This window comes from Centruroides vittatus, unplaced genomic scaffold, assembly GCF_030686945.1.
Source record: "Centruroides vittatus isolate TY-2023 unplaced genomic scaffold, ASM3068694v2 contig_970, whole genome shotgun sequence".
NCBI lineage: Eukaryota > Metazoa > Arthropoda > Arachnida > Scorpiones > Buthidae > Centruroides > Centruroides vittatus.
The window spans coordinates 2,974,835-2,997,063 of record NW_027122643.1 but is presented as its reverse complement, the minus strand read 5'-3'; the positions used below and the strand labels follow the sequence as shown (position 1 = coordinate 2,997,063).

The window sequence follows — 22,229 nt, the reverse complement described above, 5'->3', positions numbered from 1 at the left end:
TTAAAACAAAATCCGTTCGGTAATTTAAACGTCAAGTTTTAAAATAATTAAGTTACCACTAGAAAATAAAATGTAATTAAGATTACAGTCTGAGTAATGTAAATTTTTAAAATCTGAAGAGAAATCAGTTTGGAAATGACTATAAAATAGCCTATATACATTGCAAGATGTGAAGAAATAAGAAGAATCTGGAACTTTTCTCCTTAAAATTCGGAATGGTATCCAAATCTCTCGTCTATTCTTCTCGATGGATGGGACACAGTGCATTATTGATGGAAAGAAAACTGAGAGATGTTCATTGAACATTTCGAGCGACAGCAGATTATAAATCGAACAGAAGTTTAAGGATTTTCCGAGGTATTTTCTTCTATGATATTCTTCGATTTCCTCGCATAGCCTAATATTTAACATGATCGTCATTTTCCGATGCTGACTTAATTTAATTACTTTCTGTATAGTGAAATCATTAATCTTAATCATTTTAAATGAAGGAAAACTATTAATATTAATGATGGAGGGTAATGTTTTCCAAAGAAATTCTGCTAACGGCGAAGAAGAAGAAACTTACCTTTATTTTTATATAGGATAATAAATATTACCTGTCACCACCAATTTCCCCGTGTTGATGCTTTCCATGTTTTTTCCCGTGATAGAATTTTTCACTCGACATCGAAACTTAGCATGACTGTCCTCGTGCCCAACGTTCCTAACATGAAGTTCTCCGGATGGAAACAACACAAACTTCGTTTCTATTGCTGCGTGCGATAATACAGAACAACAATGAATTGTAGATCGACGTTTAAAGTCAAATATTTTTATGCCTACTGAAATTATGTTGAGGCGTTATTACAAATCCATCGTCTCGACTCCAAGTTATAACGGTGAGATAATCCCTAACGTAACTAGGTACTTGACATCTGATGACAGCGGTATTTCCATAGATTACAAATTCATCATACACCCTGGCTTCGTAAGTCTGAAATATAACTGAATTATATACAGTTATTCAGATGTTTAAATGGTTTGGTAAAGAAGATTCAAATAGCTGAAATTTATGGTCAAAATATAAAATATCTATAATTAAATAATAAGAATATTTAAAATATATATATATATAGAAAGATTGCCTAAATATTTTAAAAAATGCCTTTTATATACTGATAATATTTTTAAATTTCTGTTAAAAAAATATTTTAGCATTTGATTTTGTATATGAATCGCTACTATAATATTAGCTTAATTAAACAAATATGAATTGGGCATTTAGCCTCTATCACGACAAGGAGATCAACAAGAAATTAATGTTGAGAATTATAATTCCTGTTTATACGAATGTTAAAGAATTGAAAATTTAAAGGAAGTTAAAGAAAACAAATTGAGATTATAGAAATGCTACTAAAGCATAAAGAGGTACAGCGTATTTTTTATGCATGGGTCGTAACATTAGGAAAAAAGCACAGATGTCGAAAAATGGAACAAAATAGCAATCTATCACGAGGATTAGATCTGCAATGTTACTCCATACGATTTATATTTCTAATATTTGCATACTAAAAACAAGACATTTATAAACTTCCGTTTTATATAAAGCTTCGTTATATGACGAAGCTTCGCTTTATATTCCTATTTTTATAAATGTGTATATTTAAAAAATATATTTTTAAACAAAAAACGCAAATCGATAAGATTTAGGCAACCTTTCTCTAATATATCTTTCAACATCGTTTATTTAATATTCAAGAGAACATCATTTATACTAAACTTCTATAAAAATAACAATAAATAAAAGCTGAAAGCTCTTTCAATCTTTTTATTTTTCAATAATATTTGCCATATTTCATAACGCACGCATCGCGCAGGAGAAACGTTATAAAAATATAATTGAAATAAGTATAATAAAAATAAGCAAACGATCGTTTTCAGCACCCATAAATTTATAAACGGAAAAATCTTAGAATTTTCGCAATTATTTACGAAGATCGAGTGCGCTGTTATTTATATTTGACATTGAAAAATAGTACACATCCGAGAAAAAATGTTAGTGATCGGTAAACTTTTGAACGATCCTCGGCTTTCCAAACTGCCAATTCTTTTGTTATGGATACGACAGAAATATTCATATTTTTAGATATTTTTTCTTGTATATAAAGCAAGTTTCACCTTTATAGGAACTTGCAAAACGTAGAATTCCACAAATACTTGCGATTCGGTGTCACACTTATCCGTATCACATCACCTAACTATTCTGCAAGGGTTTCGGTTTTATCCGCAATTCTGCGAAATTCCTTCAGTTCGTCTCGAAGATATCAGCGCTTAATTCAGAAGGAATCTTGTTCATCCTCACTTAAAATAGTCTCGTTATTGCTTCAATAAATACAGATATATTGCACGTCGTTCGCTTGTTTTACAGATTAATAAATGTAAAAATATTCATACAATGATCATTGTATTTTTATCAAATAATGAATCTTTCGATTCTTAACGTTTTTTCCAGTAATTTTTACGTTAAAAGTTTTGAATATGGCAGAGTATTTTTAGTTTGAATTTAAATTAATTCATTTGTGTTTAAATTAACAACTTTTACTAATTTATAATAATTAAATGATAAAAATTTATTCACAAAAGTAATACTTGAGTCAGAAATCTGTTAAATATGACTTATAAATATTTAATGTAATAATATAATTTGATTATTGAGCTACATCTTTTTAACTTTATCTTTTTTAATTTTAACTTATTTTATCTTTATTTTAACAAATACATGAATGGAAAATGTTAAAATTTAATTACATTTCGTTATAATTTTTTTAAAAAATTACATTTTACATTCTATACTTTAATGTTAAACGTTACACTTCGGTGTTATTTCAGCGTTAATCCTTGGATTTTCTGTTTTACTTAATTATAGTTTATATGCCAGAAAAAATAAAATAAAGTGAAATGTATTCGCTAATTACATAACTATATTAATATAGTGAAATATTAACTTTAATTATTGGCTATATACTTAGTCAAATCTATCAAATGCGGTTAATTTTTAGAAAGCATTTATGAATATTATTAATGCACGAATTGCATATCAGTTTTAATATTAATTACAAGTAATGAATATGAAGTCGTGTCTAAAATGAAACCATTAATTTTTAAAAAGTATTAAAGTTTACGAACCTACTTCAATATTTAACTTAAAATTTTAAATATTTTATAATTTTCTTGTTCCATTTAACATACTAATTAGAATTTAATGAGAATAAATATAGTAAAAGTAATTGTTAATTAAGAAGTTCGTAGAGATTGACGAAGTCGTAAAAATGTTTACAAAATAAGGAAAATGTTGTCCAAATTGAACCGAGATTACGTTTTGTTTCTTTGTCGGAATAAAAAATCAACGAAGACAATATTTTTGATAAAATAAGTTATGATTATGTACCGAGCCGAGGGTTCTAGAAACATTGTAAATATAAAAATAAAAAGAATTATGAAGGATTGACAAGATACACAAAGAAAAAAGCTACATGTAAAGACGAATTTTCTTGAAAGATTTCTTAAGACTTTATGAAGGTCTGAAATATATATATATATATATATATATAATAAAAAATAGTTGAATAAGATAAAAAAGAAAAGAGGACCAAGTTGGATCTGGCTGCATTTATCTCAGACAATTTGAAAAAGGATATGAAAACTGTTATCGTTTACGTCAGAATACAGAAAGAATTTTTGAAATGTTGGACAAAATTCAATTTGATAGGAACCGTGTATTTCACACCCAAGATGTATGATATATTAAAAACTGAACAAGGAATGTTTTCTTTAGAGATGCGATCTAAACTTAAATACTAACTTCTTGTGAATTTAATATTTTCATAAAATATCAAACAATCTTTTTTGATATAAAAGAAATGTTTGATATTTTATGATTAACAGACATTGATAAAATTATCATAGTAAAATGAAATTAATGTAAAGATTTCGAAAAAATAACGAAATATATTTGTAAATTATTATAATAGTACAAAAAAGTTGATTAGCATTACTTTTTTATTGCAATTTTTGGCTTTTTACATTAGTTAGATAATTTCTGTTCTGGAATAAAGAAATTAGTATTATTTTTAAGAAGTTTTATAAAATTTTGTGTTTTATTATTGAATAACTATTTATACAAATTAGTTGTTTGAATTGTATATCATAATATAATAATGTGAGAACCTGGGCTAGTGTAATATAGTGTAGGCGATATGTAGGGATATGAGGAAAAAATTGGAGCGACAGTAAAGCTTATCAAAAATAGGCATTAGAGTGGCAGGGGAAGGACTTCGAATAAAAGGCAAATGGACAGATGACGACAGAGTTCGCCTGTCTAAATTGTGTGTTAATGGATTTTTCCACTAATTCTATTCCCATGTTAAAATTTTATAAACTTGACCAAATAAATTTGTTATTTACCTGTTTCATGCGTAGTGGACTGCTTTACTTCTGGTCTTCCTTGCTTCTCTAAAATTAACTTATTTTAATAATTTAGTTATTATATTGAAATATTAGATATTTCTCTGTTTTTCTGGTTATTTCATTTTACTTTCTTAAACAGTGTTTTATTTGTAAATTTTTATAATATATATATATTCTATTTTTCTCTTTTTAAATAATTATAAACATTTATTTATACCTATTTTTGTAATTTATCAAATATAGAATGTTTCTTTTTTTTTCGAAAACGAATTTTGATATCTTGTAAGCTCTTGATTTTCATATTGATTTTTAATAAATTTCACAAAGAATTTTTGGACATTCTAAACAGTTTTTAAATAAAATTTACGATTTCAATTTTCCGGTTGATATAAACTATAATAAAGAGAAAGTATGGCGAATAGTCAAATTTTGACCCTGCTTTATTCGCATTTTTCGATATTTCTTGAACGTAAAATGTAAAATCTCCTTAAAAGTATTGTATGTTTATGTGTATCGTATCTATTTTTCATTATATCTCTAGACTGGATGAAGTAAAAAGTTTTCAAACTTGGCAGGATTATTTATATATATATATATATATAGAACCTTGATGCTATTAAATTTTGGTGGTTAGTTTAAAATTCTGCATTAATTTTCATTTATTAAAAAAATATAATTTATGTATTTCTATAGAACAACTTTAATCTTTTGTTTGTTCAGATATGGCAACGCAACAGTTGGGCGATCTGACTAGGGAAATGCCTTCCGGGAGGTCTTTTTAAAGGCAACTGGCCATTCAGGCGTTACAGACGTGGAGAAAACACGGAAAACTCCACGTCCTGCAAGGCAAACCCATGACCGAACTCCCAGTGTTCAGGGAGCGGAACCGCTTGACCACTGGTGGGAAGGACAGCTTCAAACAATTTTCTAATAGACATATAATAATTCAAATGCGTTACGATAATTTACCTTTTTTAATTTATGTGTAAAGGATGCAAATGATCTTATACAACCGTTAAAAGATAATATTTACCTTAATGCTTTTCTATAAAGTATTTAGCAAAAGAAGTTTACTGCGATCATTCCTGTAAAGATAAAGTCTCCAGCAAGTCTGGTTGATGCAATAATTGGTAGGCAATAGATATTTATTACCACTTTGGACAAAGTGAGTGTGATACTTCTCTTTGGTAGATTTATTGACCACAAATGAGAAACGACCATGTTTCTTCTTGTACAGACATTTGTGGTTTTTTTTATCTCTTTTATTATTAAACGGTAGGTTACGTACATTCATGACGTCAGCGAAAATACAAAATTTTGTAGATCAGTAGTTGGAATTTAAATAATCTCAATAATTTAAAAATTAATTTCGATACGTCAGATATTTTAATGACTAAAGATAGTCACTAAAATATCTATATCAAAAAATCTATATAATGATTAAAGATAATCATCATATAGATTTATTAAATATCTATAATTACGGTTACATAATTCAAACCTAAACATTTTAATTTGTCCTGACGCCAATTAAAAGTAAAATTGCAAATACCAAAATTATATTTTTAAATCTATACAATAAACAAGTGAAAAGTTTTAAAACTTTTAACTTACAAAATAAATCCAAACTCTTAATCCAAATTTGTATATCCAAGACGTTTAATCAATAACATGAACTGACAAGTTGGTAATTTAATTATTTAAGTGCTATTTTCGCTTTTGCTTTTATTCTATTTTATCATTTTCTACCAGAACAAAAGAGATGTTTTCTATCGACGAAATCAACCAAACAACTTTTTTATTTCATTTTACTCACAATTACGCGTGACAACTGGTTTCTGTAGAACAACTAGCAAAAATTCACTTCAAAAAATATCGAAAACTTAAATTACTAAATATTATTTTATTCTTTAATATCTTTTCTCTCTCTTCTCATATTGTATTTATTATTTAACTATTCAATATCCAGAATTTCAATCGTTTCTTTTTCGTTCGCTGTATAAAATAACTATAAATTCTTCTGTTTAGTAATTAAAATTGCTAAGCAATTCTTTAAAATATTCTGTCATTTTATACCATAATCAATAATTTACTGTATACATTTGAATCTCTTAAATATTTAAAGACGTTTGGGGCAAATATTCTACTACATTTTAAAAAAATACAATAACTTTTTGCAGTTCACTCGTCATTTGAATTTCTAGCCACATTAAAAAAAAAAAAAAAAAAACAAGTGATGATGAGAACAAATACGAGAAAAATATAGAAAATAAAGCCTTATCCATCACAGAATTCCTAGGCAACTACAATTAGAACATGACCATCTTGTACAAGGTGAACTGATGACATATTGACTTTTAAATATATGACGATAAGAACGACCAGATGTCTCCTTAATGAGGCAATTTCTTCCACTGATTTTTGATGCCGTTATTGATTCTGTATCGCGTACAATGCGGCAACATTATTTTTCTTCAACATTTCTACATACAAAAAAAACTATTTATAAACATTTACTTAAAAAATTTTTCTTCCTCTCTTAAAAATCATTTTTAAAACATCAGAGACAGCTTCAAACTTTAGTCTTGTTGTTTTTTGAATAATCATTACCGTGTTGTGTGGCGTTTTTCTTCAATAAAAAAGGACGCGCTGATGGGAATGTAATAGCCAAAGTTTAAATCATTAATATATCATAGAATGAAATATGGCCATTATTTGCTGCTTATGCAAATATCACACGTGTTCCAAATATTTTTTAAACATATATTTTTAAATTACTCAAAAATATTTGCAAAGTCATCAAATTGATGTGAAAAGTCTTGAATTACCGTTATACGAAAAATCTCGGCCAAGCGTAAAATATAAGAAAAGTCTTCTTAAGAAGATCACTATCTATCATAACTTTTTCATTAAAGTGCCGTAAAAATTTTGATGTATACCAAGCAAAAATACCCTGGTCTTAATAGCCAGAAGGAAAATCTCTTCTTCTATACCCTAATACTTTTTATATTACTCCAGACAAAAATCACTAACAATTATAATGCTACGAGTACGTTAAAGATACCGGAGCCGATTCTATCTATGATAAATAATCTGAGAGTTGCAATATATTTTAAATCTGCTGCTTTGATTTATACAGTGATTGACACAAATATATACATCCGATAAAATCGTTGGATAAAAACACGACTCGGTAATTGAAATTCGCCTAAGTATGCACAATAGTTATCGACTTTTCCGTCTTTCTTTTAAAAATATCGAAATGAAAATAAGGGAAAAAGAAATAGAAAAGGGGGAAAATAACGTCAACTTCCCTCCAACCGTACGGTTTTTTTGAAACTTTCTGACATGAGAAGACTTCTTCCTCCAGTTGGCAGACTCAAACTATAATTTAAGATGAAATGTGAACATTACTACAAGATACAAAAATCACAAAAAATTTCTTTTGATAAAGTTTCTTTTTCATTTTTTCGTGTGTCCTTTACCGCCAGCCAGTCAAAAATTCAATGATTTTCAAATACAGACATTTCTTTGTTTTTTCCCTTTTGCGGACGTCCAATGTAATTGGATATATATGCTTTCTTTCTAGGCAGATGAAAGCTAACAACTTTAACGATTTTCTAGAAGAAAATGGATAGCTTGCGCGTAAAAAATACATATTTTTTCTGTGAAAAACTTACATTTATTTTAAATACGAAATAAAACAAATGATAAATTTAAAATAATTTATATATTAAAACTAATTTTTAAACTAAATGTATAAGAATAATTCAGTCAAGATGTTTCCGGAATTCAGCAAACCACAAGTTGAAATAAAACGAAAAAATTTTCTCTTCCAGAGAAATGAAAGAGAAGAAAAAAAAAATGAAAAAATGGAGAACTTCTGAAACTTAAAACAGAGTACTTTAACTTAGTTGACTTTCATTTTTATCAAAGTCAAAATAAATAAATTAAAGTTTTAAAAGTATAAGGCTAGATGGCATTTTATTTTTTATTAAACTTTATTTACTGTTGTAAACTAAAAAAGCAAAATATATTCTTAAAAAATTACTCCCGATTTATTTATTTATTCTCTGTAATGTTGCATCTTGCTTTGTAATAGTTACACATTTAATAGTTTATCTATTAGCTTCGGGTTGTTTATCATGTAGAATTTAGCATTATTAACGATAAACAACTCTTTAACAGTGTTTATACAATTTATATTTATACACACATTTCAATTAATTATTATGTACAACATATCTTTGTATATAAACGCGAACAAAATAGGTAATAATGTGTGTAAGAGAAAAATTTCAATCTTTGCTATTATATATTTAATGGTAATAAATTAATTATTATTTTTCTAATCTACTTTACAGAAAGAAAAGAAAGAAATTTACAGAGACTAAATATTTAAAATCAAATAGAAAACAAATATTTTTTGGCTTTTTAGGATTTCAGTTAAATTAGAAAACTAGAGAATTTAGAGAAATTAGAGAATTTTAAAAAGAATTTACAATTTTTTACGTTTTAATTGCTTTTAGAATTCTTAAACAATTTATTAAAAAAATTATAGATTATTCGTAAAAATTTGTAATTTTTGTGGAATTTTGACGTGGTAAATAAATATTTTATCTTTAATTAAAGTAATATAAAATTTATTTTATATCATTTGTTAAGTCTCGAATAAACTCTAAACATAAATATATCATTCACGTTTATAAACTCGGGGATTTGCTTAATGAACATCCATAGAAGCTTTCGTCATTAAATTGCTAATTACTGTACAAAGATCAGCAGTTTTTCCTGATTATCTATGAACATATATTAGCAAGTTTTGTTGAGATGAAATTAAATTAAACTTTTATATATGGTTATACATTTAATGCATTTTACATATAACGGATTAAATAAACACTTTTCACGTATTCTTGTTTGAAGTTTTAACAATAAACATGTAATTATAAAGTGTGTTAACTTTGTTTAAGATTGAAAAATTAATTTTTAAGAGCGTCAAACAAAAATATTTTGAGTTTAAGAACAATTGCATAGATTATATTAACATCTCACTTACCATTTCTGGCTGTCCACACCGATGGTTTTCATTTCTTTGTGACTTTACAACATATTTCTGTAATTTATAAAATTTGTAAAGACATTATTGACATTATATGCTATTTAATTTATATATCAAAAGTTTAATAATAGTAATCGATAGTAAGACAAAAGAATGCATTTCAATTTAAAGCATTGTATGCAAAATAATAGCCAAGAAATTATTTAAAAAATGGATAGATGGCAATTAAAATGCTTTCTTTTTGTAATGTTTTATTTCATGAATAACGAAAATCCCAGCATTAATAGTGTAGACCTTAGATCGTACTGTACACATGGAGAGCAAAGCCAAGAAGCACTTTCACCTAAGAAATCCATTGACTACCCGTTTCCAGCCGTAAATTTTGATGCCTTTTAGAACGAAATATATTTGTTTTTTTCCAAGATTTCTAATTTTATAGTTAAAGCTTTCCTGTTTTCATTGCACATATTACTGTTTTGGTAAGAAGTATGCTTTCATTTAAATTTTTCATTTATTTTACTCTAATAGTAGTTGTATAAGTTATTAAATATTATCAAAGTTTGAGCTTTACCGAAAATAATTTACGAGATTTCGAACATCAGAACAAATAAAAATATCTATATATACAATTATCTATTAATAAAACATTATTTTATTGTAATTATCATTGTAATTGCATTAAATGTCCAGTAATTTTCTCCATATATTTTTCATTTTATCTCGATGAATACGCTCTCTAACTTAATATTATTTCATTAGAAAACTTGACATCTAATATAACCAAACATTACATTTTTAATCATGATTAATTAAATTACGAATGTTATTTCTATCTTAATATAATAAATTAGTGTTTAAATTATTTTAAAAGGCAAAAATATAGTTAATTTTAAATATTTTGTTAATTAAATTCCTTTAAAAATGCATCCAAGTATAAGGGCAGATACTGACTAACAAAGAAGAGTTTTTATATTTTAATTTTTATTTTATGTAGAATTTATTATTTCAAGGTAGAAATAGCATACGTAATTTATTTGTTACAATTGGCGTATAAAAGCGAATTGATTTTATAAAGTATATACATACGTTTGTTATGAGAAATTGTAAATTTTATATAAAATACATTAGTGTCTTATGAGAATAGAAATGTAATGCAATTGAAAATCATGGGACAAACATATTAACTTGGATTTTCGACAATTTGTAGAATGCTTTTCAACTTTATGAGATTTGTTGAATATCTACAATCATAGAACAGATACAATTTCCAGACTCATAACCCATAATTTCTCTCTAGACTGGTCTATCAATCTCTAGTATCTTAAATTTATGATACGTCCTAAAATAAAAAGCAAATTCAGAATTTCGGGGTGATTTTTCCCAGAAGCTTGAAAAACATATTTTTGTTCAAAGTCATCAATTGTTTTGAATAATTATATACGGTATATAATTAACAGTTTTCTTCTTTTTGTATATTGGAGATGCATTTTGCCAATATCATTTCTTTGTTTGTCGAATAGCTTCCAACATTAAAATTCCGGTGTCAGATAATCTGAATGTTGTATTTTTGCTTACAACATAGTTATTCGCTTCCATCCATATTAATTCTGTTTGATTTAGATTTAGTAATAAATTGGCAAACGTAGCACTAACAAACTTGAAAAGAAAGACATTTCATTCATTTAATATTTCTCATATCGAGCCTTGATGTTTTTACAAGACTCAAGAACTCCAATTGTAACATTTGTAGATTAAATGGAATATTTTTTTTTATAACCATTCTTTTATTTCTAGCTTTCTCCAATTGGTGTTCAGAATTTCTTCTAGTTTAACAGAATGTTGAGCGTTATCAAATACAAAAAGATTTCCTTTATATACTAGGAATAAATCTATCAAACTATTTTTTTAAACCAGTAGAACGATCCAAAAGAATTTCATATGACTAAAAGTAATAATCATAACTTTCTAAACAGATAGATTAATTTAAGCAATAATAAGCAAAGTTTCATACAAATAATAAATGCTACGATTTTCTGATCTGTACTGTATTGTCGTTGTCAAACGACAATATTAGCTCTTTCGACTATGGTGCAATTATGATCACAATTGATATAATTCAATTTTATAGCTTCTAATAGTTTAAAAAATGTAATTCTAGAAACGTTTGCTAAATTGGAATTGTCATTAACTTTCTTTAGAACTTTGTCCACGGTAGGTAATTCGTTCGAAAAAATTTATGCAGTTTTTACCTCTTATTGCATGCTTTGTAAATTCTCTATGCTTCTGGACACGAAATATGACAAAAAGTTTTTCCCTTTTCCTAGAATAGATTTCACTTTTCCACTACAGATATTAACATTTCCTTTCGTATTCGGTGAATATTATTTGCCGATACATCACGAAGATTCGATGATATTTTCATTATATCGTTTAAGATTTTATTAGAATTATTATATATGAAAATTCACAAGTTCAGAAGAAACACTAAATTAGAGTAAAAGTCCTTTTCTCTTTCGGGATTTTCAGACTACGGTACATTTACTGTAGTGTAAAGAGAACTACGACGGAGTCGGTCGTTAATTTGAGGCTCTCATCAGCCGTAGCCCTTCTCTTTATAGTTTATGCAATCTTGAGGTGAGGAAGGAAGATACTTCTGCTCTAATTTAGAGTTTTTCATAGAGTGATGAATTTTATAGCCGTCCTGGAATTTTGATTATTATATAATGAATAAAAAATATTTTAGAAAATATGTTTATTCCACTTCTCAGTGGTCTTCCATGTCTGTTTTTTGTTATAGAAGAAAAGTTAATGCTGTTATTACAAGTACAAATCAAAATATACATTTTTATCATTAAACAGTATACTGAAAAATTAAATTTAAGAAGCCAACTTTCTTAAAAGTAGACGTTAAAAGTTCCAAAAACAGAATTTATTAAAAAACAAACATAATAGAAGATGACAATGTCTTGTTTTTTTGGGCCGGATGGCAGAGAAACACAAGAATTTTTCATGGGCGATCTGTCCTGGATATGTCGGATTCTGTCCTTATTACTCGGCTTCCCGAATTGGATTTGGCAAATCTAACGATGAATATGAAAAAAAAACAACAAAAAACAGTTTTAGTTCCCAAATGAAAGAACGAGTTTAAAAAGTGTGTTGCCTTCTGGTGGTAAAAAATATGGTTTCAAAAGTAAAGTCACAAATAATACTGCCTTATCTTAAAACCCTAAGAGCACATCAGTGGATGGGTAGATAATACCACTGAACATAAGTAGTTGGACATGGAAACGAATCTCGCCAACGGACTGGCCACGTGGAGTTTTCCGAGATTTCTGCACGTTTGTAACACCTAAATAGGTGTCGTTTCCAAAAAACTCCTCCCGAGAGTCATCGTTGCCGTAAACTAATAAAACAAACTTAAAACCATAAGGCTAGGTTCAAGAAATGCCTTCAAATATACAGACATCGGTAACAATCTTCAATTCTAATTATCATCATCTTCTTTAGCTCCTTTTTAACAACACATGTAAAAATGTTGGGCTTCGGATGGATAATTTTTAAAGTAATGTCTACCATATTTTTCAAAATTCAAAATTATTTTAATAAAATGAATATATACTTTATGTGATCAATACAATTTATAATTACTTACAAGCGACGATTTAAAAAAATTACAAATGAAGAAATGTGATCAATGGAGAAAGTTTGATATAATTGATGTTACTCACAAACCTATATCAATATTTTTAATTCTATTAATTTATAACGAAAATATATTCGTCAACAAGTAAATAAAATATATTTTTATATATTCATTTCTACTAATATTATTTATAACTATGTTATGGAAAAGAATTAGTCACACTTCGACTAAGTTTTGAATGAGACTAATCACAAAAGTGCTTCCGTTTACATTAAGTGTCAACTTACCTGGAAGATACTTATTATTTTTCAATCTCGGAGTAATTTAATTTATTTGGAAAAACATTCGCTTTGCAACTTTTAAATAATTATTTTTTATAATTTACGATAATAAAAACGTGTTTTGCATATTTAATTGCTGTTTTTTCTCGTCAATAAATTATTTTTAAAATCTAATTACAGGCATTTAATTGCTTATTATTTCATTGCACAATAATCCAACATAGCTATGTAATTCTTATTCAGTATTCATAAGAAAATTAATTGTTACATTACAAAAAATGAACAGTCATACAATGACAAAAACAAATTACAACTTTTCATTTATGAAAAGTAAAATACAACTTTTCAAACTTTAAATAATTAATTTAATTTTAATAATTGAAATCTAAATGCAATTGAATTAATTTCTAATTATGGTGATCAAGTGAAACTAGACTTAATAAATCTAATTGATAAAAGTTACAAGTAATTTTATACATAATATATTTATTTCATATGGAATATGAGAAAAAATATGTCAAAATAATATTGAAATATGTATACATAAAACGTAATAAAATTCCAATATCATTTAACACGATACTTTAAAGGTCGAGTTGTATTTTAAGCCATAAATTCTTTTAAAGTAAGGCAACTGCTCTTATCTGACATAAATACATTCAAAACGAGCTCATCTTTATTGAAGAGTTCAAGAAAAGATAAAAGCCAAATTGAATTGATTGCTGGTCTGACTCGTAATGGTTAGTAACCAGATTCTCCAATAACTGCCTATTGATAATGGATGTAGTATGGAAATCAAACTAATTGTTTTTACTAAAGTTTAAAAAAAATTCCAACTTTATAAATATTTATACAGCATAAATATTGATGCGTTATGAAGATATGTCGTTTAAGATTTTGTTGAGTTGAGTTTGTTGAGTTCGAAACTCAACTCTGTTGAGTTTCGCAAAAACTTTATAAACTTTATGTTTATAAAGTTTTCGAAACTCAACAGACTTCATTTTTGATATATTCAACGTCATTTTAATTGCTAATAACTCTAATATTTCATCAATTTTTTAAAATTAGTTTTTTCTGAATATTTTTTAAGTAATAAACATATTTACGGATCAAATTGACAAGTTTAAAGTAGCAAAAATTCGATTTTTTTTTTTTTTGTAATTTTAATATAACCTTTGAACTCTTTCTTACCTCCTCTCACGTTGACGTTTCTACTTCCGATTACTCCGAGCACGTTTGATGCCACACACCTGTAAACTGCAGAATGTACATCTTGTCTATATTTTTCAGCCGGGAAGGGAGGAAAGACAAGTGAACCATCGGATCTCACATGTCTCAGTCCAGGTGTCTTTGCGATACCGTCACTACTCGTCCACCTCACTTCCGGAAGAGGAGTGGATTTAGTCACACATGGGATAATCGTGCCGGTTGTATTATAGAAATTAACATGCATAGGAGGCTCACGAACGATAGTGGGACTTTCCATCTCGAATTTAGCCAAACAGACTGAAAATAAGTTTTTTAATGGATAAAATGATACCAAAGGTTTGCTAGTTAAGTAAACATTCTTAAATTGACTGTTTTATACTTACGATGAAACAGGTAAAAGCACAGTGACACGCTAAACTGAGACATGGATCCTGGCAGATATACACTGTACGAGAGCAAGCTCTTGACTGCTGACTGTACTACTATCGACAACCTGCTGGCAGAACTGTATCTTCGCAACCAATCAGCTTCTCTTATTTTCTAAGCCTCCTCGATGTTTACTGATCAATTAATAACTAATCCTGAGCCATTTCAGCTACAAATTGTATTCTATAAGGTGTCAATACAGCGAATGACTCGATCTTGTATAGAATAAAGTTCGACAATGGAGCATGTAATTAAGCTTTGTTAGCAACTTGGGAACCAATAATTAGCCTTATTCCTTTCATAATAAATTATCTTATCGTTAAATAAAGCTTTTCTTAGTCTTATCTTAATAAAATTTCATTTTAAAACTTTAATGGATTTATTTTGATTGTGATTAAGATAATCCTAAAGAGTTAATTTCTTTATATTATGAACATGCAAAATTACCTCTCATTTTTTAAAGTTTGCTTTGTATATTATTTAATACTTGACGCCTGTAAATTGTTAAAATTTAATAAGAAGTATACCTAATTATTTTTACAAATTTTAATTTTAATTTTAAGAGTTCATTTTTTCGGAAAAATATACTTTTATTTACATTTATTTATTTATTTATAGTTTAATTTCAATGGAAAAATTTAATTAAACTAATTATTTCGTAAATTACATACAAACGTTAAAAGGGTAAAAAGTTGTTTAAATTTGTTGAACAAATATTTTCAATAATGTTAAATTTATTTTTCAGTTTTTTCATGAAATATATTTGAAAGTTTAACATTGTTCGATTGACTTTAAATTATTTACGTCATACAAAATGTATTTGCCCCATCCTTCTATTTGACGATAAGTGACGATTTAATTATGATTTCTTTCTCATTACGATTTCTTTCTTCTTGGAAATAAAGAAACACTTTCAGAAGAATATATATATATATGTATTATCCGGTTATTTATTTTTCTTTAATCCATCATCTGTTTTTCTAGATACGTTAAATGGATGTTTCGGCAGTGTTTTCTTTACAAAAATCGATAGAAATTCTAATTGAGACAAAGTGTTTACTATTTCTTTTATTGCGATTTATTTCCAATCAGTTTTAAAGCGTTTAGAAAAATATAAAAAATTGTTACATTTTAAAAGAAATTTTTACAAAGTGAATGCAGTTACTTTAGAATCTCAAGGCAAACATTTTCTTTAAACAAAACTACTTTAAGAACCTTTGATCTACACTTTATTAATCTCAATTAAATTTAAAATTGATGTTCCAACTTCATACGTCTTTATTTCGAGTGTCTCTTTGTGCAATTCATAAAAAAACACATATCCTTGGCACTAAACGAATGAAAAAATTTCGCTTTCGAATAAAATAAAATTTGAAAAAGAGAAAACTTTAGAAAATATTCAAATAATAAAAATAATTAAATATTCCAATTCAAAAAATTTCATTTCTTTTATGTAAGGAAGATCTAACACCTGTTACTCGTAAGTATCTCTCCGTTAACTTCATATCTGCGCTCGTCAGAAATTCTGAGAACTCAGGGATCAAGAAGGGAAAGGAATGTCTTGGTCTAGCGGTAGAGGAGAGAAATGTTCTCACTTTTTGCCCTAGACGTGGTGTTGACCGGTTGTCAAATTCATCTGCTCTGGTGGTTTAGTCCTATTATTGTACCTTTGGTTATATTACAATTTGTGACAGTCAACAGGATTTTAGTACACAGCTATTTTTGAATAGTTTTGATGAGTTAAAAGTAAGATCTTGCTTTTCAAATTCTTGGTTCAAAATATCGATTACTCTTACATTATATCCCGATATCAACAAGAAGAGGATGAAGAATGGACGGAAGTAGACCAACGTTTTCAAGGGATCGAAAATCATTCCGCCATTTTGTCCACGGCGGCTTTTCAGACTGCGACCAGGACGATGACTAATTATCAAACATTGTCTATTTCATTATAGGAGACAGAAGGTGAGCCTTATCTTAATAAAACTTTAATACGACCAGCCGCTTCGAACGGTTCGCCCGACTGGAAGTTGGATGTGTTAGCGCAAATAGTTCAGTTGCAAAAGCTATACGTGAACCAACAAGCCGAGACTTTGAAGATCATAAACTCTTTTCGGAAGACGATCGAAAAACCTCTCACTAAACTGTTCTCGCGGTACGATCAACATAAAAAATATGATGGTAAATCAGAGGATGCGCGTATTTGATAATTTCTTACGAACACGCGTGTGAATTTCACAATTGGGTTACTCACCAACAAAATATCCATAACCTCCGGAATTTTTTGAAAGAAATCGCTGTGAATTGGAACAATTCCCGAGTGTTAGACAGAGTCGATGATATCTGGGAGGAATGGAAAATCTCCTTTCTAAGTGCGTTCGGACAGAATCGAATCCAATTGTCCATATTAACCCTTAACAATCCAGTAAGGTTTTGTACCGTAACTGACCAGTAGTGTCCAATAGACACACCATTTAAAATTGTCAATACACGTACTCCTCACTTTACGACCTATCTGCTTAACGACCACTCGCACTTACGACCAATCGAGTTTCGACCTGCAATTCGGGGAATCCCCTTTCTCAGCTTGAGTGTCGGTCAGTGGCGGATGGTACATGCGCACTAAGCGTACTATAATAGGCTAATAGCGTACTATAATAGTCTTTTTATGAATAAATTTGAAGTTTTTTGCATAATTTTTACAATTTTACAACGATCCTATATTCTCGGTGCAAGCTACTCGCTTATCGACAAATTCGCTTAACGACATAGTCGTCGGAACAGAACTCTGTAGTAAAGTGAGGAGTACCTGTATTATATTAAAATGAACAAAATTATGAAATAGAATATACTGTTATAGTTTACATGTCATAATTTTTATTATTCAAAAGTGCAATTGAAATAAATTATTTTCTTAATTGAACGTTCTGAACATACATTCAGATTGCATACATTACAACACTGAGTTTTTTGTCAAGGTTTATTCAAGATTTACTTGATAAATACTGGTTGAATAATACTTGATCTCAAAAAGGATACAGTTGCTCGTCCGTGTTAAGATTTTCTTCTGGTAACTAAAATTTTTGTAATTTTTGATTGATAATCGCCTGCAATTCTCTGATAGGTGCTAGTCTATCTTTTGATTTTTTGAGTGACTTGATAACTTTATTATCAAATCCTAAGAAACGTTGGATAGCCGCAAATCTATGTTTTCCCATAGTATCACAGAATATTCGATTACCACATATAGGATCCCAGTACTTTCTAAAATCAATTCTGCTGTTTATTGACACCAATAGTCAGTAATAGACCTATAAATGCTTGTAACTCAATTCTATTTATTGGTATCCGTGTATTTTGCAATACTCTGGTAAGTTCAGAATTGGTGTGCTTTTTAGTTCCAGTTATTTCATTCTAAAATAATTTAAAATTGCCATTATGGTCATTTGGCGATTGAACACAGCCATTGATTATAGTATGTTTCCTCTTTTATCATATTATAGTTCTTCTTGTTTCTTGCGGTTCTAATTTCCAAATAGTTTCATCTTAAAGGACATATTTAACAATCGAATTATTATAATTATGTAGTTATTCCTCTTCAACTGTATTTTCTTCAACACTACATAACTTTTTATCATCGGCCTCGGATACTGTTGTCAAATTACTTTATCAGAAATATTATCTGAAATAAAATCTTCGTCTTCACTATAACTTTTTGTAAATACATAGTTCCATCATCGCTATAACCTACAGCACCTCGGAAATTTTCATTAATCAAAATAAAAATTAACCATAGTAAAGGAATTAACGAACGCAGATGCCATCTCCAGATTATGTCCTGGTTATGCCAGTCCACCAAATCGAAAAACACAAGTGGCAGAAAACCAGAAACGGCAGGTTCATTGTCCCGAAAGATATCCAAAACGCTATTATTAAGCAATATTATGATGATTCAGACAATGGGGATGATCCCCACTGTCCGGATATTGGATTGATATTGAAGGATGATATTGGATCCGGATGGATATTGGATTGATATTGAAGGATGATATTGGATCCTGATGGATATTGGAAAACTGATTCAAGTTAAGAGCAGAGTTCTGGTGGCTTAACATGAGACAAAAAAAATCCAACGCTACGTTCAGACCTGTCCGATTTGTCAGTCCATCAAGTTTAAATACGCCTCCATCGTGACCAATTCTATTTGCTCCCACAATCGAAAATACTGTTAGATACGGTACATATTGAGTTTGTTCTGAGCTCCAGAAACGCAGCAAAGTGGTAGGAACGACTAAATTATTTCTGGTCATAGACGAAGCTACAAGGATAACGTAAGCTAAAGCTATAAAGGAGGATGTTCGTAGTGTCATCCGTTATTTGGATAATTTATCATTATTCAATAAGGTAACCATGATTATTAACAATTGTGGATCAGACAGTTTCAAAAAATGAGCCAAAGTCAGGAATATTATATTAAAAACCATGTCACTTTATCATGCTGCCGGGAAAGATGTGTATGAGAGAAAGATACGGGATCTCAGGAAATTACTTAATTGCTCCGGACTTCGAAGGAGGATGGAAAAGTTCTTTCGATGCTGCAGTCCTCCACGAAAATCGTAGTTACAACTCTTATTTAGGTTGCGCTCCATTATTCAAATGGAAACGTAGTGTTAAACTTTCGGCTGACAGCGAATTCGATATCAAAAATTTAAACTCGTATGAAAATGAGCGTACCGAAGAATAAGAAAGGAAATATTGAGACTCCATCAAAAAATATTATGATAGGAAGCATGAGGGGCTTCCGGTAAACATTAAAGTTGGATTCTGGATTTTAGTTCAAATTGGCATGAGGGGAAAACATCCAAGCAATAAAGGACCTTATCGGGTCTATAAAGTAATATGCTACGACGACATACCTAAAAGTGTGATGTATAGAAAGGGAAATTGGAACTAAGAGGATAGCTCACCTCATCAATGTAAAGTTATATCATCACAGGGGTGATGACAAGGCTAAGAAGGGGGTGTAAGTAGGGTCTAACATCTGTTACTCGTAAGAACCTACCCGTTAAGTTCATATCTGCGCTCGTCAGGAATTCTGAGAACTCAGGGTCACGAAGAGGAAGGAAGGTCTTCGTTTGGGAGTAGAGAAAAGAAAGTTTCTCACCTGTCACCATGGATGTTGTATTGACCCGACAAAAGATTCATCTACTCTCATGGTTCAGTTCGATTATTGTATTTTGTTAGTACAATAATGGAACTAAAGTACGGGCTAAACCTGTGGTTATATTACATTTTAAGACAAATAAATCTTATAAAATGTATTAAAAATTGACAAACAGAATGCATTTTTTTCATATTTCTTTCATAATTTTATAAATTTCTAGGGTTTGTTCGATAAACCTTACTCTGATTTTTTGAAATAATGTTAATAAAAAAGTTTTATGAAATTTTTAATTCAAAATTAAACATTAATATTCATTATACAATTTCGAAAACATTTATAAGAATTTATTTAGTTTTTAAAAAAATTAAAATATCTATTTAATATCTTTGAAATTTTTTGTAACCTTTTGTGTATGTTTTTTAATTTTTACTCAACGCTCTAACTTGTAATTTTAAGTTTATAATTTTAAAAAAAAAATTTAATAATCGCAATGGTTAAAAAATGACTAATTAAATTATTCTTTAAATAATTTCAACATCTTAAAGAGAAAAAATTGTTTTCGTTTATTAAGAAAATAAGCATTTTCTTTAATTACAATTAAAATATTCTTTCTTTTGCACAATATTCTTTTTAATGCACAATAAATTTTATAATTAATGAATTTTACATGATACATCAGAAAACTTGCTAGTATAATAAAACAGGTAGGCTATATAGCTTAATTCTTTATAAATTATTCGTTTTATTATCACTTTTGACCTTTAAAATGCAGCATTTACGACAAAGGATACTTAAGGATACTTGGTTTTAACATATCATAATTCACCCACTTAATCCATAGTTCAAACTTGTCCAGTAGACTTTATATTGTCTTCCATCAGACAGGTGAAAGGTGAGTAAAGAGATCGCAATTTTCGATACAATTCACCTAAAAGAAAAACACATTTTGTGACGCTTATTTTCATGTCGACCATCGAGAAAGTAAAACCTTAGATCCAATGTAAAATGAAAATATAAATCACTTGTCTCACTTCTTAGATGTCATAGGAAAAAATAACACTATAAATCATAAATATAATGGAGGATACAAGTTTGGCAAAAAGCAACAAATGTATCTAAGAAGTACCTTAAATTGAAGCATTAAAGTACAAACGAGATCAGCGTGGTTAGAGAAAGGAACTTCAGAAAAAGAAGAAGAAAAAGTAGGGAAAAAAAGTATTATTTAATGAAAATTTTGTATTTTGATTTAGTTGAAGATTTTCAGTAAGTAAAAGTCAATAAAATTTAAATTGTAAACATTGCAGTTGGACTTGAATAAATCAGTAAATTGAATGAATACACAAAAACCTTGAGGAAGCTTTATTTCTTTACTAACTTACTATAAAAATATTTCTTAAATTTAAAATAATACATTTGTCAACAATAAAACCTTAAAACCATAAAAGTTTTTGTTTACTGTTTAACCACTTTTAACTGATTAACTATTTAAAGTAGTGAATAATTTCTATACTTAATGTCACAGATTGTGATGTTTATTAATATAAAATATAATATACCATTTACGAGAAGAATAAAAATAGGAAAACAAAGTCTTCCCTGTGAAGCAAGACTGGTTCCAGGTGATTGGACAAGACAGATATGAGAGGACGTTTTAGTATCCTTCAGCAAAATATATTATTTAAAGTGTGAATACCCGTCTGCTATTTTTAATTGAAAATAAAACAGGATTTTAAGCATTTACACTTAAAAAATCCATCAACGAGTTGCGCAGCTTTTCCGGCTGTTAAGAGATCTTATTAAGAAAATAACTTTTATATTATGAATCATACTTACTAAATAAATTGTGTGTGGCGCCATCTGTTATGATATTTTATTATTAAAAATTTTATATTATTAATTATTATAAAATGGCAAAATGCTTAATTTTGATGGTAGAGTTTTATTTTTAAAAACATTGTAAATGGTAATAACGAGTAAAATCTTCACTAAAGTGCA

At 28.4% G+C, this 22,229-nt stretch overlaps 1 protein-coding gene across 1 annotated transcript; it reads right to left on the bottom strand.

The window, feature by feature from the left end:
* Positions 1 to 553: 553 nt before the first annotated feature.
* On the bottom strand, positions 554 to 15,113 carry LOC136985486 (cell adhesion molecule Dscam1-like). The gene is made up of 4 exons (XM_067282775.1): positions 15,028 to 15,113; positions 14,627 to 14,941; positions 826 to 987; positions 554 to 755 (listed from the first exon to the last, which is right to left on the bottom strand). The coding sequence occupies exons 1-4, from the start codon at positions 15,068 to 15,070 to the stop codon at positions 577 to 579; spliced, it is 699 nt and encodes a 232-aa protein (XP_067138876.1). The 5' UTR covers positions 15,071 to 15,113; the 3' UTR covers positions 554 to 576.
* Between the last annotated feature and the right edge of the window lie 7,116 nt (positions 15,114 to 22,229).